Source organism: Eptatretus burgeri, chromosome 4, assembly GCF_056783735.1.
Source record: "Eptatretus burgeri isolate ZD-2024b chromosome 4, Ebu_testis_v1, whole genome shotgun sequence".
Taxonomy (NCBI): Eukaryota; Metazoa; Chordata; class Myxini; order Myxiniformes; family Myxinidae; genus Eptatretus; species Eptatretus burgeri.
The window spans coordinates 72,833,014-72,859,075 of record NC_140964.1 but is presented as its reverse complement, the minus strand read 5'-3'; the positions used below and the strand labels follow the sequence as shown (position 1 = coordinate 72,859,075).

Here is a 26,062-nt window from a genome sequence, read left to right as displayed (position 1 = left end):
GTCTTCTGTCAGAGCCAGCAAGCTGGAAGCAACAATTCACATTGATTTCCACATCTGATGCAATTTAAATGATCTCTTGATGGTGAGGTGCTGAATTTGAAACTGTTTGTTTGATCTGTGTAGCTTTTTGATGCCTCGGGCCATAATAAAAAATTGTATTGGTGTCAAAGCCAGTGACCAATTACAAATTAATCGTCGGATGATTATCACTTTTCATCAGTGATGAGCTTTTAAATGTTTTGAAGGTACATTAGACAGATGACTTTATAAAACAGGATTGGTCCAACGAGTCTGATGAAAAAAAAATAAAATGAAAAGAAGTCTGCACCATATTCGGGTCATTCACAGACCACACCAGGTGGCGTTTTGCTAATCGCCCATCATATGGCACAAAAACAACGGTGTATTGGTTCCAATTTCACACCGACTGGATGGAATCAGTTACGAGTGATGCAAGTATTCGCATGGATGTTCACAACAGCTCAACATTGTACAAATTCCAACCTGACAAGTCAGTATAACCCTCAAGTAGCAATGTCTGGGATAGCCATTGACACACGATTCGTTAGGGTTTACATGAGGGAAGTCAGTGGTAAATTGAGAGATGTGTTGTGATTTTGGGCGATGTAAAAAAATAAAATAAATGGTTGTTGCTATTCTGCCAATTTTATTTGAAAAACTGATAGGTACAATATATCGTGTTACATATTTGCAAAACATTTCGACAAGCGAAGAACATGATGCCTCCAGTGATACCTTTGGTGCCCATCAAATATGACATGATTGTTCTCCCTAAAGACGAGGGGCATCACTGGCACGTACTACATGTGATTTTGGTCCTTTGTTACTGGTTGTGTGCCCATTGATGCTGAAAAAGTTGTGACTGGTTCAGCTATCTTCAGGAAATTAGTCATAGAGGGAGAGAGTGCCTGAGGTTCAGGCAAAGCCTTTCACACCACTGTATACGTTTTCGGAAGAGATGGAAGAGCACAGTAACCAAGGGTAGAATGGCAACCTAAAACGAACATCAGCAAGGAAATGAAAAAAAAAAAAACAGGAAAAGAGGAGAGATAAATAAATAAAAGAATGGTGGGATTGGATTCCATTAAATTATTGAGCTGGAATGATAACGAGAATAATAATAATAATAATAATAATAATAATAATAATTTCATGTTAAGAAGGCAAAGAGCCAATGAAGAGTCGTGAATATTTCTATTTCTAACAAGTATTCCTGTATCGGTAACTACCCCAATCAAAGAGTAGAGACAAAGCAACCCTCAACCCAAACGGTTATTATACAGTACCTATAACTTGCACACGGTACTGGCAAACAATATCTGACTTTTTTTGATAGATTGTGAAATCTTTAATGACATAATAAAATGGTAGCATATCATATATGGACATATATGGACAAATGGATGGTCTGCAAAGCAGCAGGAAGAGTTTATAGTCGAGCTGGGAATCAAACCCAGACCAGATGGCTCAAATACGAGTACATAGCCTCTGAGATATCCCTTACCCTTCATTCGCTGCCAGAAGTCATTTCAACAAGTCGTGTGCATCCTGGTGGTGCCATCTACAGGCTGGTTTGAAATAAATAAATAAAAACTATGGTACAAACGAACAGAGAATGCAAAATATAGATCGTTATTGACAGCTCACTGCAACTCCTTGGTTCTCTTCATTGACCAGTGTGGGAAACACCAGAATTGAGATACAAAGGAGTACCACAGAAAGAGACCCAAGTCTTGTCCACACATTAGACCTCATCGAGGTGTGCAAGTTCTAGAAGCATGGCGTGTGGATTGAAGTGTGTGCCGAATGAGAAGCAGTTTCCTCCACCTCCAAGGATTATGATGTGGCTCTTAGCACGATCATCCAAAACACTGTCATGACCATGCAGCATCGGTGGCTTGACCAAGGTTTCCTTGATGGTATGGAATAAGATGAACAGATCCGAATCAATTTCACACATTGATAAAGCATATATAAAGATGAATACATTTTCTTTGGGACGGTACTTTGAAGGAACACGATTAATGAACTACATGAAGAATGGCACATGCAAATGCTTGATAGAATAAGCCAACTATCTGCTTCCTAAACGATTCATAAGCGTTAAGAGCAACGACCATACTGTGTCCAATGTGAACTCCGTCGTGTTGCCCGAGCAGAGGCAGATGGTGGCGAGAGGATGCAGAGAGGGTGTATGGATTCCCACGCCACCTATTAGCACCAGATGAGAGCCCATTACGTGAGCAGTGTGCGAGTAGCTATGACAACAAAGAGGAGAACAGTCATGATGGTAAGGCACAAAGTATGAAACAACCAAACTTGACAGCAAATGCAAATTAGGGATGACAAGTACCGAGGCGGGAGTGGAGGATTCAAAAGTAGTCGATTCCACGTGACCTCTCCAAGCTCTGCGGACCCGTAGGACTGAGAGGCCGACATGCAGTGCACACAGGCGAGGGGAATGTCATCGGCACCCAGACCACCGGCGATAACCATGCACGTTCCCCACACGCTGGCCGTGTGTGAATGGCGGCCTTGGGGCTTTGGACCTCGAATCGATATCTGCAATTGCAATAAACCATTATCTTTATTGACAATAAAGATGTCAACAAATTGAACAGACGATACGAGTTTCTTCCACTGTCAGTTCAGTTTTCTGACTCGGGAAGATTTTACCTCCAGACTCCGTGCAGCTTGACAGTACGACCAATCAGACTTCAATAAAGGTACACTTGGACGTGGCTCGTCGTTCGGCAAACAGCAGTTGTGTCAAAGATGCAGGCACAGTGATACCTTGTTACAAGTTTTCAATTTAACATTGCCAAATCTCATGCATGGATCGGCATTTAATGATGTTAAATGAGATTTGTTAAGTGATCACATATCCCATGCAACTCTTTCTGCTGGCGAAGGGGTGACTGCACAAACTGCTTTGACTGCAGAGAATTCTAGAAGATCAGCAAACGTCATATGTCACCATAAATTTATCTATTCAACATCAAGGTCGTGCAATACACACTTCGTAAATGTCCTGAGGACTTCATGAGTTAAAACCCGTGAGGAAATAAGCCGTAAAATTGGTTCGCATAGCTCAGTGGCATATGCATCGACTGCGGTTCAAACAGGCTCAAGTGATCACACCGTGCTAATGCCGGAAGTACCTTTGTCCAAGAGAAAGTGCTGATGTCGAGGAAGTGGCAGTCATCGAGAACCGTTTCTGCAGAACATTTCCCACCATGGATAATAAGAAACTGCAATCCTGTGAGAAAAACAGCAACACATGACCCAGTTGTGTTCAGCACATAACAAATAATTAACAGATATATATATATATATATATATATATATATATATATATATATATATATATATATATATATATATATATATATATATATATATATACATACATAGATACACACAGTGTTCCTTAACCCTAACTGAACTGGGAGATTTGGGGCTCTTCCGAAAAGGGGGGTGGAGGGTGGTTCGTTACACAGCCCCCTCAGATCTCAACCAAAGATTGTTCGATAACCTTGAAAACATGCGTGTAGATTATCATGCATTGAACACAATGGTATAATTAATTTGTTCATAATATGTTAATTTTTCTTGTCATTACCCCATTAATTATGCAATTTTTTTCAGAGAAATCCACTATTCTGGTCATGATATTCGTAAGACTATAGTACATTATATGCAGTTTCTGATTGGGTGGATGAAGGAACGGCAGTGGACGTAGCATGTCTAGACTTGAAGAAGGCATTTGATAAGGTACCACAAATGAGGTTGTCAGCCAAGGTGAGGGCTTGTGGAGGCGTCGTCGCTTCCGGTTGTGTAAACTCCGACACCAGATCAAGATAAGTGTTCTTAGTGTGTTGTTTTGAGTATTTTGTTCTCGAGATTTGTGTCGGGGTTATGCGTTTTGTATCGATAAAGTTTGCAGTTGTGCTTGTAGCAGTATAGCGGGTGTTTGTATTAGTTTATTGGAAGAGGCAGGGTGAGGCCGAGTGCTTAAGTTGAGCATTTAAGTCAGTTGGGGCCTTGGGGATGTAGTGCGGAAAAAAGGGTATAAATAGAGAGTGAAGGAGAAAGGAAGAGGAGTAAATAAAATGTGATACATGCTTAATGTGGGCCACATCAGTAATAGAGGAAACAGAGGGTACTCACAGTTGTCAGAAATGTAAGGAAATAGCCCACTTGAAGGAACGGATAGATAATTTGTAGAACGTAGCAGAATGTGAGAAATTTGAAGAGAATAGTTGGTTGTGGTTGTGGAGTGAGGTTGCTGAGGAGATTGGCAATGGTGGGGGTGTAGGGAGTGCAGACAGTGGTCAGGGTGCAGCGAGTGCAGGCAATGGTGAGGGTGCGGCGAGTGCAAGCAATGGTGAGGGTGCAGCTGAGCAGTAGGGATCGGTAGGAATGAGGTCTGGGAGATAGTTTTGTGGTGATGAGACTATGAAATATGTAGAGTCTTCATTCTGCAGGAAGGATCATAGACATAGAATTCTGTATAGTTTTGAAGGAGGTTGTCAGCATATGAGGTTGTCCCTCACATTGAAGGGCATTGAAGGAAGGGTGAACGACACTGTATCGGGTCATGGCAGGAAGACGGTTGTGGTACATTTTGGAGCAAATTATTTAGGGAAAGTTCACTCGGAGGTTTTGAAAAATAGATCCAGGATATTGAGTAAGCAGCTGAAAGTAAAGGGTTATGAGGTAATGTTTTCTGGGATTCTCCCATCCATCCATCCATTGGGACCATACTCTGTGCAGAGCGTTAGTGCTGCCTGAGCAGTCTCCTTGACTAATGGGCACAATCCTGGACGGGTCGCCACTCCGACACAGGATACCAGCAAGCTGGAACTCATTTTGCCGACCTCAGAAGGATGACAGGCCGAGTTAACCCCACCTGGTATTAATTCAACATTTGAGCGGGATCTCAAGCCCACCACCCCAACCATTAAGCCAATACCAGGCATGGGATTCTCCCGAAATTCGGAAATGATATAATAAACATATTCTGTTCCAATGCCAGGAGTTTAAATAATAAGATGGAAGAGCTTGAGGCCAAAGTGGATAGCGAGGAGTACAATGTAGTTGCAGTGAGTGAGACATGGTTTAATGAGGAGAGTAACTGAAGGACAGGATTAGAAGGCTACAAGGTGTATCAGTGTGATGGGAAGGAGAAACTAGGAGGAGTCGTAATCTGGGTAAAGGACATCATTGCATCAAGAGAAAGGGGTGACATTAAGGAGGGAATTAATGCAGAGGAATCTGTATGGGTGGAGATTAGAGATTGTAAAAACAGTAAGATACTGGTAGGACGCTTTTATAGGGCTCCAGGTGTGAAAGAAGAGGAGGAAGGAGGAGCACATGAAGAATTCAAAAGGGCATGTGGTAAGGGAAGAGTATTGATTATGGGGGATTTTAACTTGTCAGGGATAGATTGGGTCCAGGAACAGGGAAAAGGGCAGAGCATTTCATCATTTTCCCATGAGGGGGAGTTTGGAGATAAGCCCATGAGGGGGAGTGTAGTGTTGGACCTCCTTTGAAGTAACGATCCGAAAATGGTGGAAGAGGTGGAGGTCAGGGAGCATTTAGGATCAAATGACCATAACATAGTGTGTGTGCAAGAATTCTGATAAGAGATAGAGTTCAGGATAGTAGAGTAAGGCTGTTAGATTTCAGGAAGGTAAACCTTGAGGGTATGAGGAGAGAGTTGGGTGATGTAGATTGGGAGAAGCTAACAACAGGACAATCAGCATCAGAGAAATGGGAAACCTTGAAGGAGCAAATGTGTGGAGTGCAGAGGAAGTACATTCCAATGAGGTGTAAAACTGGAAGCAGAAAGAGACCAGGGTGGTTGAGTGGTGAGATAAGCAATGCTATTAGGGAGAAGCAGAAAGCAGTTATTAGGTTTAAAATAACAGGGACTGAAGTTAGATTTATTTCATGATTGGAGGTCAAGTCAGGTCAGACTAGATCTGTGACTTGCTTCAGGTACCATGTAAACCTGTACTAAACTGTTTCATGGTCGGGTTGTCCACGACTAAACCGTCTCACCCAAAAGTTTCTTGGTGAGGAGGGTGTATGATATGGACACCCAGCAGGATGAAGAACAAAACCTGTCAAAGGGCGGAGAAGCTCCTTTGTGAGACAACGGCCATCTATATCTAGTGCCCAACAATGTATGTGGATGTCCTCCTGCAGTGGGTTACTTTTTTTTGGAGGTTGGTGGCAGGATTTGCACTCCGGCCACCGTAAAACGTGTCATTCCGCAAAATCCACAAATGCAGAGAAAACAGAAAACCCACTCCATGGGAGTACCTCCTGTGTTGCTGCCCTTTGCAGAGCAGCTCACCGGATGACGGGATTGGGGCAAAGCCTCTGGTACTCCCAATCTTTGATGTTAGGAGGGAAACCACGGGGTAACCTTCCCGGGTCAGATTGAGGGAGTGGGTGTCGGGGTAGTGGAGGTGTCGTCCACCATACGGTGGTCTCCTTGGGTTAATCTGAGGCGGTCCCTTGGGGTGGATACCTGGAATGTCCTATCCCTAAGAGAGGATGATCATCTGTCTCTTATCATCTGAGCTCAAGCGTTTGGACATCAGTATTGCAGCACTCCTCTGAGGTTCGGAGACTGGACTGCGGCGAGATCATGGTGGGTGGTTACACCTACTATTGGTCTGGTTGCTCTGATAGTTACCATGCCCAAGGAGTTGCTGTAGCTGTGTCCAATAAGCTGACTCCAATGATAATTGAGGTAACACCGTTCAACGAGCGTATTATGAGACAAAGGATTCATCAATCTGGGAGTCATTTCCCTGGTCTCTATATGCTCCGACTGAGGCAAGTGATCTCACCGTGAAGGATGCATTCTATGCCACGCTCGAGTCTGTGGATGATCAGTGCCCCATGCGAGATACTCTTATAGTCTTGGGGGATCTCAATGCATCGACTGAAACTGATAGAGATGGTTATGAGACATGTGTTGGTCCCCATGGGTCTGGAACTGTGAACCAGAACAGCACTAAGTTCCTTAACTTTGCAAGACGTCATGGACTTCGGGTGGCTGGTTTGTTCATGGTTTCAGTGCCCACAGGCTCATCACTGGAATTGGTATTCCAACGCTGGTGGTGTGGCAAAGGAAATTGACCATGTGCTCGTTGATGGTTGTTGGAGGATGATCTGATCCAGAACTACAGGGTATACCAGAGTGCTCAGTTCCTTAATACTGACCACAGGCTTGTTGTAGCAACTCTGAAGTTGCAGCTTAAATTCAGGAGCATGGTACCTTTCCAGCCTGTGCTGGATGTTGGCAAACTCAAGGATGAGAGGGTAGCTAAGGAGCTTGCAAACAGGCTGAGTGGAGATTTAGGGAGTCAGGGTGCTTTGGGGGATCCTGAAGAGTTGTGGAGTGCCTTCAAGACCACAATCCTTGATGTTGCTGGTAGATGCCTTGGAACTCACCATCAGGTGAAGAATTTTGTCTCTCAAGGGACACTGGACACCATTGACCGGAGTCACAGGGCCAGGCTGAATGGCAGAGCGGAGCTGTTCAGGGAGCTGAGGCATAAAACTGGACGTGCACGAAGGGTGGACAAGGAGGCCTATGTGCGAGGAATCTGTGAGGGGGTGGAGCATCACCTGTGGTCAAGTGATTCTCGTGCTGCTTTCAGGGGAATTTGCGCATTGCATTCCTCCAAGCCCATCCCTCAATGTACTGCAGTTAGAGTAGAGGGTGGTGGGCTCTTGAAAGAAGAGTCTGAAGTGAAGGCCCACTGGATCGGTTACTTTGAGTGGCTGTACCAGGCTGATCCACCAGCTGTCGAGTTGGATGTCAGGGGTGTTGTTACCCCTATTGCTGACCCTCCAATCAACTGTGGTCCACCTTCATTTGTGGAAACACAGACAACGATAAACTGGTTGAAATGGGGTCAACCTCCTGGGTTCTGTGGCATCCATGCTGAACTTCTCAAGGCTGGTGGAAATGCTGTACTCATGTTGTTGCATACAGTTCGGTCCTCTGCCTGGAACACAGGTATCATCCCAACTGAGTGGAAAAGGGGCCTTCAAGGGGCCCCCTTGAAAAGGGGCCAAAGAATGTTCATTGCCTCATTAATATGCCTGAAAACCACTTGCAGACACACGTTGTTGTGAGACCCTTTTCATATTCCAGCAGTACGTCGGCATTGTAATTCTCTTGGTTGAATGCTTTTGCGGCCAGCTCTGCCAGGTCACTGTTAGTGAGAGGATCGGCATGGGACTTGAGTAACTGCGTGACATAATCCTCTTCGACCACCTGAAATCCCACCTACGGTGACAGAATCACTAACTCATTGCAAATGATGCTCAGATCGAAGCCAAGAAAATGATTCACTGCTCCTATCAGGTCAGGTATGGGACTATGTGCCGGAACAGCACGTCGCTGCGTCCATTTTCTGCCGGTACTCCAGGGGCCTTCATCTAGCTATCCACCAGGCAAATTCCTGGCCCACCCCATCTCCTTGAGACGCTGATCAACCTGCTGCAACCACAAGGCACGTGGTCGGCCCATTGGCCTCCTCCACTCACTCGGCTCCAATGCTAAGATAATCTGGTGAGTAGGATCAGCATCAAGTAAACGAGCCACATGTCCATACAGCCACAGCTGATACTCACGGACTATGCAGGTAACAAATCTCATTTGAGTCCTGTTAGCAACCACTCGTTGGACACAAAGTCCGACCAGTGATAGCCAAGGATTCTCTGAAGAGACATGGCACCAAAGCAATTAAGTCTCCGTCTCAGATCCCTGGTCAGAGTCCAAGTGCACCAAGTACCTGAAGACTCGGACTTTCGTCGTTCTACACAAGTACCGACAGTGCCCCACCCCATGATTGAGTGAATGTATGACTCACCAGGCCTGACCCAGACGTGTATTGACCTCTGGTTCACAGCCAGCAGAGACATGAATATCACTGCCAAGGTAAGTGAATCTCTCTGAGACGTCAACATCCTCACCACAAGCAGGTACAGACAAGAGAGCAGCATCCAAGATGTCATTGAAAGGCTGGATCTTAGTTCTTACATCGGAAACCCATAATCCCAGTGGCTCCGATTACTCATTCAGCACCTCGAGGGCCCCCAAAAGGATATCAAGTGTCTCAACAAATGTGGCTGCATCATCTGCGAAATCAAGGTCAGAGATCTTGACATTCCCAAATGCTGCACCGCAGCTTGATCTCTCTGACATCCTCCCCAGAATCCAGTCCGTACAAGTGCTGAAAAGTGTGGGGGCCAGTACACACCCCTGAAGAACTCCAGTAACAACTGGAAATAAGTCAGAGATGGTACCACCACATTTCACAGCACTCTCAGTACCAGAGTAGAGTTCAGACATCAGATTGATCAGATTTGGTGGCACCCCATGAAAACCAAGAATCTTCCAGAGGGAATCCCGATTCACTGAATCAAACGCTTTGCAGAGATCAACATTGGCTGCAAGCAGCCCCTGCCGAAACGCTCATCTGCATTTGGTGAGGACCCGAAGAGCAAAAGATACGGTCAATCGTTGACCTCTTTGCTGTAAACACTGACTGCTCTGGACGCTGGTGCTGAAGCAGATGGTGGCAGACCCTATCAAGAATCATTCGAGCAAAGACCTTGTCGGCACTGAAAGCAGCCTCACCCCTCGGTAGTTGTTGCAGTCCTGGCGATCACCCTTCCCTTTCCAGAGAGGGACAACAAGGCTCCTCTTCCAGTCAGTTGGGATGATGCCTGTGTTCCAGGCAGAGCACAAAACTGCATGCAACGACACGAGTACAGCATTTCCACCAGCCTTGAGAAGTTCAGCATGGATGCCAAGGATCCCAGGAGCTTTACCTCATTTCATCCAGTACACCGCAGCCTCGGTTTCCACAAACGACAGTAGATCAGAGCTGATCGGAGGGTCAGCAATAGGGATAGTAACACCGCTAACATCTAACTCAACAGCTGGTGGTTCAGCCTGGTACAGCTGCTCAAAGTTACCAGCCCAGCAGGCCTTCACTTCGGACTCCTCTATCAAGAGCCGCTCCAACTACCTTCCGCTCTAACTGCAGTACACCGAGGGATGGGCTTGGACGAATCCAATGCACAAATTCCCCTGTAAGCAGGACAAGAATCACCTCACCACAGGTGATGCTCTACCCCCTCACAGATTCCTCACACATCAGCCTCCTTTTTCGCCTTCAGCGCACGTGCAGGTTTATGTCTGAACTCCCTGAACAGCTCAGCTCTGCCATTTAGCCTGGCTCTGCGACTCTGGTCAATGGTATCCAGTGTCCCTTGAGAGTCAAAATTCTTCTTCACCCGACAGTGAGTTCCAAGACATCCACCAGCAACATCAAGGATGGTGGTCTGAAAGCACTCCACAACTCTTCATGATATCCCAAAGCACCGAGACCCCCCATATCCCCACTCAGCCTGTTGCAAACTCCTCAGCTACCCTCTCATCCATGAGCTTGCCAACACCCAGCCTCGGCTGGAATGGTACCATTCTCCGAGATTGAAACTGCAACTTCAGAGTTGGTTCAACAAGTCTGTGGTCGTCCTTGAGGAACACAGCACTCCGGAAGACCCTGCATTTCGGGATCATCCTCCAGTGACTACACTGAACAACAAAATTTTTTTACTGGAGATGTGTAAAGTGATTTAGACTAATTTGGGTACGCTGATTTCAAAAATCATAACCGTTTTGCTGTATCACGTCAGGATTTTCAGTAACAGAAATATTCCCATTGCCTAGAAGTCAGGATTTCAATGAAATTTACAAAAATTCATTTATTCATTTATTTCATCATGAATGCTTCAAAATTATAGAAATTACAGAAAAACTCCACTAGAATGTAATTAAAAATGCTTTAGGCATTTGGCTTTGCGTTTGTGCTGCTCTGTGTCAGTTTCACGATGCAGGAACCAGCAGAAATCGCCCATCATGTTCGGGTTGTGCCGCCCTTGGTAACGCGTCTCCATGAGTGAAATCTCTTGGTGGAATCGCTCGCCGTGCTCGTCCGAGACTGCTCCCAAGTTGTCAGGGAAGAAGTTCAGGTGCTGGTGTAGGAAATGGATTTTCAGGGACATCCTGGAGCCAAGTTTCCTGAATGACTCCAGCAGCTGCTGCACTATTTCTTCATAGTTGTCCGCGCGCTCGTTCCCCAAGAAGTTGTCCGTCACAGCTTTGAAGCTCCTCCACGCTGCCAGCTCTTTGGGGTTTAGAGTTGTCGGAAAAGTTTCGTCCTTCATAATCTGTCGGATTTGCGGTCCAACAAAGACACCAGCCTTGATCTTGGCCTCCGACAAGGTGTTGCCAAACTTTTCCTTGAGGTATAAAAACCCACGCCCATTCAGATCCATTGCCCGTACAAAACTTTTCATCAAGCCGAGCTTTATGTGGAGTGGTGGAAGGAAAACCTTGGCTGGGTCGACAAGGGCGACATGCTTCACGTTGTGTCGACCAGGTACATGCTCCTTTCGCTCTTCCCAATCTTTCTTCGTCCAGTGATTCTTGTCGTCTCTGCTATCCCAGAGACAAAGGAAGCACATGTATTTCGTGTAGCCTGACTGCAGCCCTAACAACAGCGCCACCACTTTCAAGTCTCCGCAGATGTGCCAGTTGAAGTCATTGTACTTGATGGAATCAAGCAGCTGCCGCATAGTCTCATAGGTCTCTGTCATGCCGAACGCGTGAGCCAGTGGGACTGATGGTTTCTCGTTGCCATTGTGGAGCAAAACAGCCTTCAAGCTGTTCTTCCCCGAGTCGATGAAGAGGCGCCAGTCTGCAGGATCGTGATCACACCCAAGTTCTTTCAACAGACCGTTGATGTCACTGCAGAATGTCATCGTGTCTTCCATCTCAAAGAACTCAGCCATGTCTCTGTGACGTGCTCTCAACAAGGATATCTTGGTGTTAGGTTCAAGTAGATTCCACTGCTGCAGCCTTGATCCAAGCAGCTCTGCCTTCGCCTTTGACAGCGAGAGATCTCTTACAAGATCATTTAAGTCTCCCTGGTTCAGAAGGTGTGGTTCTTGAGTGTCGGGTTCAAAAGGTTCATCATCACCATCCTCTTCACCACTGCTTACAGCTATGTTCTGATAAGCTGGAGGTTTTGGAACGGGGTTCTCGTCATCATGAGGCACAGGTTTACGAGCAGAGACGCAGTCAGCGTACTTGATGTGACCTTTATTCTTCTTGTTGAAGCCGGCGATGCTTGTGCAGCAGAAATAACAATCATCATGATGATTCTGCGGCTCACGCCATATCATGGGCACCGCAAATGGCATGCTCGTGCGCTTGCCCACCAACCACTGAGTCAAGGTTGTGTGACAGCTTGTGCAGCAGATGTGTGGTGCCCAGCTCTGTTCTTGGTCCCCCACCTTACACCCGAAGTAGTGAAAGTAGGCGGCCTTCATTTTCACTGCTGTAGATATACTTCGCTGTTGATCTTTTTTGGTATACCGACCACAGACCTAACAGAAGTTGTCAGGATGATTGGTACAGGAACGCCTACTCATCTTTATCTGAAAGAAAGAAATATAACACAAGTTAACAACAATTGTACGAAATAGACATGTTAAAGACATATGTAAATTTCATTGAAATCCTGACTTCTAGGCAATGGGAATATTTCTGTTCTTGAAAATCCTGACGTGATACAGCAAAACGGTTATGATTTTTGAAATCAGCATACCCAAATTAGTCTTAATCACTTTACACATCTCCAGTAAAAAATTTTTTTTGAAATTTGTTGTTCAGTGCTATCAACGAGCACAAGGTCATTGTCCTTTACCACACCACCAGCGTTGGAATACCAAGTCCAGCGATGAGCTAGTGGACACTGAAACCATGAACCGGCCACCCTAAGTCCACGACTTCTTGCAAAGTCAAGGAACTTTGTGCTATTCTGGTTCACAGCTCCAGACCCATGGGGATCAACACATGTCTCATATCCATCCCTATCAGTTCCAGTCGATGCAATGACATCCCCCAAGACTAGAAAAGTATCTCGCCTGGGGCACTGATCAACCATAGATTTGAGCACGGCATAGAATGTGTTCTTCACAGTTAGACCACTCACCTCAGTCAGAGCCGGACGACCAAGGGAGCCAGTCGGAGCTCGGGGGTCTGGGCAAAGACACCGAGGGTCGCCGAACAAGGACCCATCGAGTCACCATGAGGGTGGCCAGGTAGCCCACCCGGTCTCTCGGAGCCCCTTCGGTCATCCCGGCTCTGAGAAATTATAAAGGCTCACGAGCCCGGTTCTTTCTTTCTTGGGTTTTGCATGAAAGTCTGTGGCGCCTTGTCCTTAAGTAGTGAATTGTGTAAGTGCGTGCTGTAAATGATCATAGGAATCGGCTTTCGGCTTTTTGCTCGTGTCCTGTCCCCATCCCCCCCATTGACTGCTTGCGTGCCGAGTGAAAATAAATGTCCCCATTGTTGAATGTCACCTGCTCGTTGCGTCCCTTCCTCACATTGACTGCCATGGAACGTTCGGGATATTAGGTGGCTGATTATCAAGCCGATAAAACGTACATCTGGTCTGACGGGACTTGGCGATATAAAACCGCTCAGCAATCGCAGATGGAATGAGCTGCTTAAGCGGCTCGTTTACATGCAGGCCCCGTCGGGGTATAAACTCCCGGTATCCCTGTCTGCGCGAATAATTAGGTACATCGACAATTCGGCGATCGACCCTGCAGCGCGTGGACAAAGGGATTGGCTGGTTTATGGTGTGTTAAAAACACCCGTAGCTGGGTTTCAGCGTTGATCCGGAAGCTACGACTAGATTGCACGTTCGGTGGGTGCGCACGGCCGCAATTGGGCTCAGGCGGTCGTCCGTCCGAACGGGCGGAAATTTACAACAATATATATAGTTGCAATCGCCAGACTGTTTCCATTTCCCAGTTCGAATCCAGCGAGTCGTGTCAAAACGACCACAAATGTCACCCATTTCAAGGACTTCCTTCCAGATTCTCACGTCTAAAGCCGCATTACCGTATACATTGAAATCCCTAAATCCGTTTCATGCTCCAGTTCAAGGGCTTGAAGATTAACAACTTAAAGTCTTCAGAATCAAAGAAAAGCAATTATGATCTTCTTTTTGATTGTTGGGGTTTTCAAAGTGTATTGATGGAATAAATATTTTGGAGTATTTATATGATGGAAGCAATGTAGTTATCATCAGGCAAAACCAAATTCAGGAAATAAGATTGCAGTGTGTTGGATTAGAAAATGTTTATTCAGGCCTCAAGCTCTTTCGTTCTGATAGCCACGCCACAAAAACGAAGTGAAAGTGAGGAAGGCGATAAATTGAGATTTCAATCGAGAAAAGGAAGAGAAAGGGGGAGGATAGAAGTAGATAAATAAATCAGTGGTTGGCAGGATGGCCTCGAGGTATGCACAATCTCTGAGGCATCTCGCCTGGGTTTAAATCTCACCCCAGATACAAAGCTGTCAACTTGGTGTCTCGCAGGCAAGGCGATGCATCAATGTGTGTGCCATCCCTTGGATGTATATTAAACTGGAAGTCCCATCTGCCAGCATTAGCTAATGCATGTTCAAGATCCTATGGTGTTCAAGATCAAGAGTTGGCGAGCTATTGCCGGCAGCATGAACAAATTCCAAATTTCTGCCCTAACCTACAGAGGGTGTTGCATCATTGGCACAGCTACAACCTCAGCGAATAATGCTACCTCACAGCCTTGTCATGCCTAATAAATAATAATAAAAACAGAAATAACACATGTGTAACATCTGAAGGGGAGGTATGAGTGAGGGGATTGGAGAGAAAGGGCATACAGAAGGAATGGAGGGTCATAATTTCCAATCATTGTTTACATATGTAATCAAGTGATGGCCCCAAAGGATTCCATTACAATAACGGGAGTGCTTTACAGGGCAAGATGGATGACTCCACTCTCATCAGCTTTTACTCTGGAGATGAGATTAAGAAAGAAATGAATGTTTTCATTACAATCGTAGATTTTTTTTGAAAGACGTTCATTGAAACAGAATAAATGAGTCAAGAGAAACTATTTGACTCCATTATTAAACCGATAAATTGTGAAAGGATCGCAGAACGGAGCTTAGAGTTTGAAGGCCGGGATGTTTCACAATAAAGCTCGAGGTATATAAGACAGTGTGACAAGAATGATAGTGGGAATGAGGACAGTGGATCAGGTTCAAGACAGAACTGCACAGGCACCTTAATGCAGATGGCAACACAAGTGTTTGGTGAGCTGGTGTGAATGGGGCAAATTCCACTTTGATTTTCCTTCAGGTAAATACAACCCAAAACAAATCATAAGATTTGTGATGTAGGGTCCAGAAAGAAGATCCATGATTTTGAACAAAATGAACCTTACCCCATAAGTTAATCATCACAGCTGCATGTCTCCATCGTGGCTCTGGTTTTGGGCCAGAGATCATCAACTCTTTCAGGGTGAGTTGTGGCTCCAAAGTTGAGCATGGGTCAATGCTCACGTGATACACTGCTTCGCAAGGTCTGCCCGGGGCATGACGACCTCCAAAGAGCAGAGCTTCGTCACATCCCACCGGAGTCAGAGATGGGAACATGCTTCCACCTGTGAAAAATGGGGAGGGTGCAAACAGCACGGCAATAAATCTCCATGGATGGAGCCGTAAGCCATATGATTCGAGGTTAAAAGTTAAGTTTTTGCCTTAGTAATTTGGTTGATATAATATAGAAGATTGTTACATGCAAGGGATGGGGGATGCATATCGACTGTGGTAAGTGTAACGTGGTGCGTGCGTTTCGAGTAGGTTCGACTGCCATGTGACAGGGACCTGTCAGAATGTCATTTTATTACATGTGATGCCAAAGAGGCAGCATATGTAATTTATGGACAGGATAGTCAGGGTAAAACATGGTATGCGTAAACACCTCTTCGTGGCGAATCAATGGTTCACAACTTACCTCAAGAACCAATAGGCCAGGTGAGGACTTCCCTTCACAAAAGTGTCACACTTCCGAAAGGCCGTCACGATCTGTCCGGCAATTGTGTCCCAGCCATGGTGGCGTAATGCACTGTAGAGCCCTAAAGCAGGTAATGGATTTATTTTTATTGGGTCCGTTCGTTAGGTGGGACAGGCCGGAGGAGAACTCGGCCCAGAAGGACGAAAAGAGGCCAAGAGAACGCACACACTAGAGCGCTCGGTGTGCAAGAGGATGAGTGTGGAGAAGAATTACGCTGAAAAGGACAGAACACGACGAGGGCTGGTTCATGGTGCATGTTTTGAGGTTCTCTTCGTCTCACTTTGTCATTGGCTTGCTTCAGAGCTGGCTCTCGTCATCGTGCCCTGCGTCGAAAACGGGCTGCAGGGAACCTGCATCTACACCGTGCATCATCAAAGGAAAGTCCTCGTCTGCAACATTTATGTTTGTACAAGTGTGACCTGTGGTGCCAGGTGTGGGTTAGGTTTTATTTATTTATTTCCCTGTACATGCAGTACCAGTCAAAAGTTTGAACACAACTACTCATTCAAGGGTTTTTCTTTATTTTTTACTATTTTCTACATTGTAGAATAATAGTGAAGACATCACAACTATGAAATAACACATATGGAATTATGAAGCAACCAAAAAAGTGTTAAACAAATCAAAATATATTTGATGTCTTAGATTCTTCAAAGTAGCCACCATTTGCCTTGATGACAGCTTTGCACACTCTTGGCATTCTGTCAACCAGCTTCGTGAGGTAGTCACCTGGAATGCCTTTCCAACAATCTTGAAGAAATTCCCACATATGCTGAGCACTTGTTGGCTGCCGTTCCTTCACTCTGTGGTCCAACTCATCCCAAACCATCTTAATTTGGTTTTGGTCAGGTGATTGTGGAGGCCAGGTCATCTGATGCAGCACTCCATCACTCTCTTTCTTGGTCAAAAAGCCCTTACACACCCTGGAGGTGTGTTTTGGGTCATTGTCCTGTTGAAAAAAAATGATGGTCCCACTAAGCACAAACCAGATGGGATGGCGTATCGCTGCAGAATGCTGTGGTAGCCATGCTGGTTATTTGCGCCTTGAATTCTAAATAAATCGCCGACAGTGTCACCAGCAAAGCACTCCCACATCATCACACCTCCTCCTGGATGCTTCATGGTGGGAACCATACATGCAGAGATCGTCTGTTCACCTTCTCTGGGTCTCACAAAGACATGGCGGTTGGAACCAAAAATCTCAAATTTGGACTCATCAGACCAAAGGACCGATTTCCACCGGTCTCATGTCCATTGCTCATGTTTCTTGGCCCAAGCAAGTCTCTTCTTATTATGCTTCTCCCTCAGTAGTGGTATCTTTTGCAGCAATTCGACCATGAAGGCCTGAGTCACGCAGTCTCCTCTGAACAGTTGATGTTGAGATGTGTCTGTTACTTGAACTCTGTGAAGCATTTACTTGGGCTGCAATCTGAGGTGCAGTTAATTGGCGATTTCTGAGGCTGGTAACTCTAATAAACTTATCCTCTGCAGTAGAGGTAACTCTGGGTCTTCCTTTCCTGTGGCGGTCCTCATGAGAGCCAGTTTCATCATTGTGACTGATGGTTTTTGTGACAGCACTTGAAGAAACTTTCAAAGTTCGTGAAATTTTCCAGATTGACTGACCTGCATGTCTTCAAGTTATGATGGACTGTCGTTTCTCTTTGCTTAGTTGAGTTGTTCTTGCCATAATATGGACTACTACAGTGCAGACAAAATAATGGTCTTTTAGTTTTACCAAATAAGGCTATTTACTGCAGACCAACCCGACCTTGTCACAACACAACTGATTGGCTCAAATGCATTAAGAAGGAAAGAAATTCCACAAATTAACTTTCAACAAGGCACACCTGTTAATGGAAAATAATTCCAGGTGGCTACCTCATGAAGCTGGTTGAAAGAATGCCAAGAGTGTGCAAAGCTGTCATCAAGGAAAAGGGTGGCTACTTTGAAGAATCTAAAATATATTATATACTTTGATTTGTTTCACACTTTTTGGTTACTACATAATTCGCTATGTGTTATTTCATAGTTTTGATGTCTTCACTATTACTCTACAATGTAGAAAATAGTAAAAATAAGGAAAAACCCTTGAATGAGTCAGTGTGTTCAAACCTTTGACTGGTACTGTAGGTTTGTGTGACCCTGTTTCCCTCGATGTCTATTGATTTGTTGCAAACTGCTTGTCACGTCCACTTTTCCCCCATATTCAGCACAAATTGACATTTGAAAAGGTAAGAAGGGTATACAATATTCTGCTTCACGTGCATGTACCATTAATTTTGCTTCATTTGGGCGACATTGGTGAACGGTAAAGAGTAGAATAATTGAACGCAGTAGGTTAGGAACCAATCGGCCATTTACTGGGACAAATGATCCCGACGCTGAAGTATATTACACGTTAATGAGCCACAGACGTCACAATATGATAATAATATTACAGATTTATCTTCTTCATTGCCAAATATTTATGGAGAAGTATTTACATACCCTATAGAAAGTCTGCACCCCCTTTCAAAATTTTCACCTTTGGCTACCTTAAAGGCTGGAATTAAATTACATCAAATCAGACTTTTTCCACCTTTATTTACACATCATAACCCACAACTTCCAAATGAAAAACAAATTCTTCAAATTTCAGAAAATTAATTAAAAATACAGAATTAGAATATCCTGATTGAATAAGTGTACACCCACCTGAGTTAATACTTGGTGGAAGCACCCTTCACAGCAATTACAGCTGTGAGTCTGTTGGGATCGGTCTCGACCAATGTTGCACACCTTGATTGGGCAATATTTGCCCATTTTTCTGTACAAAACTATTCAAGCTCAGTCAAGTTGTGTGGGGAGCGTTGATGGACAGCAATCTTCATGTCATGCCACAGATTTTCGATAAGATTTAGGTCGGGGCTCTGACTGGGGCATTCAAGGACATTTATCTTTTTGTTCGTTAGGTCCCACTCCAGTGTAACTTTGGCTGTTTGCTTCGGGTCGTTGTCAAGCTGAAAGGTGAACTTCCATCCCAATTTCAGCTTTCTTGCAGAGGTCAGCAGGTTTTCCTCTAAGATTTTTCTCTATTTTGCTTCATCCATTTTCCCTTCTATCCTGACAAGTTCCCCAGTCCCTGCTGCTGAGAAACATCCCCATAACGTGATGCTGCCACCACCATAGTCCTGCAGCGTAGTCTGATATTTCAGATCAATTGTTCAAATTTGCATAAAAGCACCAAAATTGGTACACATGTAGAATAATGTATTCCGAACAATTCTAGATGTGGAGCCACCCGAGATTGTGCCTTAGTCAGCTTCGGTGACCATTTTCCAAAATGGCCACCATTCTACTTTAGCGAAATTGGCTATATGCTCTTATTTTCTTATTGTATTGGTGGTAGATATAAGGAAAGTGTAAAATTCAGTAAATTGACCATGAAAAGGCGTATTCAAATATTATGAGCCAGTATTTTCGGTAAAAAAGTCATTATTTGATTTGTAAATTGCTGCTCTCATGAAACTTTTCGCTGAAAAGTACCCATTATTGCCTGGAGAACAAGAGTCAAATGATATTCATCACATTCAATGGGCTTGGAATCAACAAAAATTGCATTATAGATTACATACTTTACTCTATTTTGAAAAGGGAACTGATATATAATCGGGATAATGACAAACTCAGAAAATGTAGTCAAATTATTGCACACTTCACTTTGAAGCGGAAACGGTTTACTGTCTACTACCATTCTACCAGGACACATGGTACACGCATACATCAGTCTAGTACAATATGAGTTTCTGAGCTCAAGTGTACTGGCTCTGGATCAAGAAGTCAACACTTTTACAAGCAAGGAGACTTTGCATTTGCACATTCTAAGCAAGGCCGATATCTCAGTCTTTGTCTACTGCGTCTATCTGCTGGCATTCTCCTTCACAAGCACACAGTCCAGTGCATTGCAGATTAGCCTTCTTGCATTTGCAGCGGTTTATACAGCCTTTTTTGCAGCCGCACGACACCAGCTCGAAGCAGATTTTTGAAGCCTCAGGGAGTGTGGTCCAGAGCGGTTCGTAGGACCCATCCTCTGTTTGCTGCCAACCCCAGCTTGTTGGTGATGGAAACACGAGTTGAGGGACCAAGACCTGCCCCCAGACATAGCCACCCTGGAAGAGTGATCTCTTCACATGCTGTTCCAAAGCGTAGGTAGGTGGGATGCGCTGGACGGAGTTCCTCTTGGTGAAGAGTTTCTTTCTGGCCTCTTTGACGTCCGTATATGGACTGGTGCGGTCATAGAGGAGCACCACAAACCTTTCAATGCAGTGCATTGTGTCATCCTGGATGTTGACTGGTGTGGTGGTCAGGGCCACAAGAGAATCTGTCAGTTCTGGAAGCGAGTTCTATGTGGCCCAGGCAGATTTCTTCCCATGCCCCACGAATACTGATACCGTGTCACATCGGTCATTGCGTGGAAGACAGGGAGGGCACGTGCCTTCTGTGGACTGAGGGAGGCAGCTATTTCATGGGCAGGGATGTAGCGGTAGTTCTTGCCCGTGTCAAAGGCAATCCAGAGTTCATCCACGCATGGTAGTGTCTGGGCTACCATCACCGCCACGACGACGACGTCGGTGTCTATGGTTTGAATTTGAATCCGACGGTAGTAATGTTCTGCAGCATGGGCCACATGTAGCATGATGCGAGTGTCCGCCTCTTCTTGACCGCATGGAGTCAGAGAGCTTTCATCTTCCTGCCTTGGAAGGCAGATGACTGCTTCACCATCAGTGACTACCAGCTCCTTTGCCTCGTCATGGAAGGACTGCACCAGCACATCGGACAGGAAGGTGAAGAGCTCCACCTTGTTTGCGTCGACATGTAGGAAACTCTGCCAGTTTCCTGGTATGGCTGTGGTGCTCACCATGCGCCGTCGCACCCCTTTTCCTCATTTCTCCCTTGTCGCCGTCTTCAAGGAGCCATCTTTGTAGCTATCCCAAACGAGGTCGAGACGTGAAGCATGACGTAGCTGCCCCTCGACGTATGGGAAGAAGACTTGGTGGGCATATTCTTCAAATGTCTTGGCAGTGCCAGGCTTCAACATCTGCACGATGACGGCGCCGTCAAGGACAACAGAAGTGACAGCAGGTGCATCAGACTGAGCTTCAGCAACACCTTCAAGGCACACCAGCAAGTCGCTTTTGCTACCCAGGTATAGCTTACCTGCATCAGATAACGCGGGAGGACATGCTTGATTTTCATGACGGAAGAACTCGTCCAGGTTCCCATCGTGGTTCTGGCAGCCTATGTAGAGCCTTGCAAATAAGGCCATATCATTCTTCGCAGATGCTTCCTTTCCTTTGGGTGCTTTTGGTCTTCTGTCTGTTCCGAAGAGGGGGAGTTCGTTCCTCTTTATAGGTTCATCAATAATCTTGGTTCTGTCGATGAGGCAATCCTTTGAGTATGCCTGAAACTGTTCTTGTCCAATCTGCTTGGCAGTGCAAACTGTTTCAATCACTGCAGGATTGGCAATCTCCTTGGTGTCTAGGACCAGCAAATCTGGACTATCCTCCCCGAAGGGATTCCCCAGCTCTTCAATGACAGGCACAAGTGATTATACATCTTTGGCAAATGCTTCCTGTGCACGCGGTGTTTCTTCGTGGTGACGTGTCTCCTCATTGGCATTTGGATGCATGTTCGCCTCCTCAAACTCCATGATCACTCTGGCCACCTCGGGTCCGGCGACCATCCAGCGACCATCCAATGACCATTTTTCCCCAATACAATGGTTGGAAATATAATAAATCAACACAAATTGTATTGTTTTCCTTTGTAAATGCACATCACATGGAGTATTTATCACCTCTGAGAAACCTACAAAGAGAATAACAATGACAGATATCCCATGTTGTTAAAGTAGAATGGCGGCCATTTTGGAAAATGGCCACCAAAGCTGACCAAGGCAAAATCTTGAGTGGCTCCATATCCAGAATTGTTCAGAATACATTGGTCAACATATGTACCAATTTTGGTGCTTTTATGAAAAGTCGAACAATTGGTTTGCTATGCTGCAGTACTACCAAGCTTCACAGTAGGGATGGTGCTCGTTGGGTGATGTGCTGTGTTGGATTTGCGCCAAATGTAACGTTTTGCATTTCGGCCAAAAAGTTCCATATTGGTTTCGTCAGACCACAAAACTTTTTGCCACTTGGTTTCAGAATCTCCGGAGTGGGTTTTCGCATTCCTCAAATGGGACTCAACTCAGGTGTTTTTAGCCGCATATCGCTTGCGAGACGTGGCTCTAAGAGAGCTCGGTGTTGTGCTTCTTCTTCTTCTTGTTCTTCTTCTGAAGACAAAACCTTTAGGACTCGGCTCTTTTATATACAGGATCCGGATATCCTTAAATACTAAACACCTGTACATATCCTCGCATTGAGGGTGCCTTTTGAGAGCGTCTATCATGAACTTTTCAATATATTCGGACATTTGCTTTAAAGTTTCGAAAATTTCGCGTTACTATTTAAAGATTATTCCATTTAATGTATTGTAATTTCGTAAATACATGATTTATTTCGTAAATACACTACGACGGGTCTCGCTATTGGCTTAATCAAGGCACGTGACGAAATATCAGAAGTTGTTGTTTTTTTTGTTGTTTTTTTCTTCTTCTTCTTCTTCTTCTTCTTCCTTCTTCTTCTTCTTGTTCTTCTTCTTCTTCTGGTGAAGACAAAACCTTTAGGACGCGGCTCTTGGACACATTTGTCCTTGTTGAGTAATGGCTTCCTTCTTGCCACTCCACCGCACAGACCAGACCTGTGGAGTGCTTGAGATATTGCTGTCACATGCACACAGTGACCAGTCTTTGCCATAAAGGTCTGTAGCTCTTTCAAAGTTGCCTTTGGTCTCTTGGTGGCCTCTCCCTGCCACACCCGGTTACACAGAGTTGATGATATAACTTCCCAGCATCGTTATGTGTGACTTTTGAAGACTTTTTATGCCACTCCATATTGGGTGTGCAAAGGAGTCTGCACATAATCCTCTGTAGAGTTTGGTCCATGCAGCCGAACCCACCCAACTGACTGTTCATTCTTCCATCAGAGAAGCTGCTATGGTGATTACAATGCATGAAGGGGATTTTTAGAATGATCATTTTGCGTGCAGCACGAGGCTATGGGATTGCATCATCAATGCCAGTGTGGCTGTGCCCTGATACAGTGTCCCCTGTAGGATAAAGCAGGGATAAGTAATTTGTTCAGAGTACTGTGATAACTTGCCTACTCTTCATGAAGGACAACATGGGATCTTTAACATCCATTAATGCCAGCAAATGGCACACTCAGTTCAACATCTATCCAGCAGACAGTCTACAGATTGATTTATCATCCTGCATGCGAAACACCAGAATGACAGTTTATAAGTGGAATGGGATTAGAACCCAGGCTAAGACACCCAGAGGTGAGTGTGCATCCTGCCAGTCGATTTAAAAATGCAAACAATATATCACTTGTTCATCTTTTTAAAGGTACTTATTTGGCCATTGTTGTGTCAGCTCTTCCATCCATAAGGTTTAAACATCCAAAGCTTTGGGACACCCATAAGATATGAATCAATGGTTCATGGGAATTACAAGGAATTTTTTAAGCACAGTAGGAGGCCATTCGGCCCTTCATGCCTGCACCACACCAAGACCAGATTTTTTAATAAATCCGTCGCTACCCCTTTCCTTCATGTGCAGCCTTATGGCGACTACATTGGCACTCATTTCGCCGACCTCGGAAAGATGACAGGCTGAGTCAACCCCCTGGTGTTATTTCAACAGAAAAACGGGTCTTGAACTCAGGACCTTAGGATCAAAAGCCACCACCCTAACCGCTAAGCCAACACCAGGTTCTTACCCCAATTCACACAACTTACCCCAAGAACTGCCAATGCTGTTCACCTCCACAGTCGTTGCCTCCCATCCTGTGTTGTATTCTTCTCTCTTCAGGAGCCGCACCACTTTCAGTCGCCCGTGGCGGTTGGCATGCACCCCGAAACCCCCTAAAGTGAGGATGAGACCAGGGGCCAGACAGCATGAAGCATGGCCAAAAGAGGGGCAGGCCTCACCCCGGACAGAGCATGGTCGCAATATCTGTGCCGCAAGCTTGCACCCATTGTCATTGAAATGAAGAGCTGTAAATGAAAAAAAAAAATTCATTTGCAGTGAATCAGTCCTATGAGAATGTCAAGCAGTCAAGCAACAAGGAATGCAAATCGTCACAAGGATGTGTACTCAATTAAAATCACCGTTTTCTTGTCCGCCGAAAATTCCTCCATCGTTTCCAACATGGAAACGATTTCCATGACAGATTGTTCAATAAACATCCTCAAAAAGCCAGTGGTTATGAATCTCACCTCCTTCTTGAAGAAGCAACAATAAATACAACTAAATGATTTGCAACCTTTTCCATACAGTATCTAAAGCTAATTGAAGAGTTTGAACAAACACGACAGGACATTAAGAGACTTAAGTGCACTTTTAAAAGCTGAGACATGAATTACAAGGACGTTGTTAGACAGCGTACAAATCGACACCTGACCATATAAACCTCGGGTCACAGCATCACGAGACACATGGCAAAGTAGTCTGTGTAAGAATGCAAACTCTCCTTCGGTAAAAATAGGTAATTTTTCAAAATAAGACTGAATCGTAATTCTTATCAGCGTATATAAAATCGCCAAGGACAGGTGAAGGGATTTGATGGGAAAAGAGGGAAGGAAGGAAGGAAGTCACTTCCTCAAGAGGATTGTTAAGAAAGTCGATGGGAGGGTTTGCCAGACAGTGCTTTCAGGGGGAGAGACACACTTATTAGGAGTTAAAGGTGTTGGTACCTCTCTCACCAGCCATGGCACTTCAGAAAAGGACTTATGTGGTCTCTTGGGAATGACTGGATCTGTGAACTTTCCAACCCCGATTTCTCCCAATGACCGATACTTGGTGATGACAAACTTCCCCGCAAATGTCACCTGCACTTCCTCCGCTCAAATCGGTTCATCTGATCATATGCTTGTGAGAGTCAACATCTCTCTGGCAATTCTGAACAAACTGTATCTGAGTGCTGCCTCAGCATCGGCGAGTTTTGCAGTTCACTCAGGTAGATGGGCAGAGACTACGAGCAGCTATCTCACTTCAGGACTGGTCTCCTATATCTACTGCCCCAATGTTAACTCAGCCTGGGAATTTTTCCATCGAAACCCGCTCTCTCTCTTATGCACAGATTCATCCCATCTCGTCGTAAGTTATCCTACTCTTCTTCCCATCCAAGATACACTGAATCCTGTGATGAGGCAGTTGCTCAAAAATAACTTGCCTTCTCTTCCTGGAAAGCAAACTCAACTGAAGGCAATCTCAATTCATTCCAAAAAGCCCACAAGAAGTGTGTATCCACTCTCAAGAGAGCCAGAAAACAACATCTGTCCAACCTCAAGATTGAACTTTCAAACTTGTCTCCATCCTCTAAAACCTGGTGGTGCCTTGTAAAATCTGTCTCTGGAGAATGCTCCCTCTCGACCCCTTCCCTTATGTCAACTGCCACCACAGCTGACTTTGCTCGTGAGAAGGCCAAATGCCTCAATCCTGTGTTTGCTTCCATATCTTGTGTCCACAACCCTTTTTCTCTGTACCCACCCTACCCAGTCACACCCAACTGCTCTGAGACTATGCGTCTTTTGTAATTGAGAAGGTGAAGTTTGTCCGCAATTCTGCAACTGGGACGGACGGAGTCAGCTCACGTGTCCTAAAAACCTGTTCTGTTGCTACTGCACATCCTATCATTTCCCGAGGTCATCTTTCATCTGCTTGAAATTCAACCAACAAGACTGCATTACATAAAAGGTGCAAAAACCGATCCCCTTAACGACAGACCGATCAGCTTATTTCCAATCATCAGCAGTGTCATGGAATCAATCATCACAATTGACATGAAATCCTTCCTCTTCCCCAACAGCCTCAACTCAGATCACCAATTCGGATTCAGACTATGCCACTCCACTTTGGACATGCTGCTCCT

At 45.1% G+C, this 26,062-nt stretch overlaps 1 protein-coding gene across 1 annotated transcript in view; it reads right to left on the bottom strand.

Moving 5' to 3' along the window:
- Positions 1-647: 647 nt before the first annotated feature.
- Positions 648-26,062, bottom strand: part of LCMT2 (leucine carboxyl methyltransferase 2) — a 55,697-nt gene continuing 30,282 nt past the window's right edge. Inside the window, exons 10-15 of the mRNA XM_085876549.1 lie at positions 23,928-24,185; positions 15,409-15,627; positions 3,183-3,280; positions 2,375-2,583; positions 2,144-2,279; positions 648-1,933 (exon numbers count right to left, since the gene is read on the bottom strand). Coding sequence (XP_085732675.1) covers positions 1,766-1,933; positions 2,144-2,279; positions 2,375-2,583; positions 3,183-3,280; positions 15,409-15,627; positions 23,928-24,185 — 1,088 coding nt within the window. The 3' untranslated portion in view covers positions 648-1,765. The remainder of the gene's footprint in view (positions 1,934-2,143; positions 2,280-2,374; positions 2,584-3,182; positions 3,281-15,408; positions 15,628-23,927; positions 24,186-26,062) is intronic.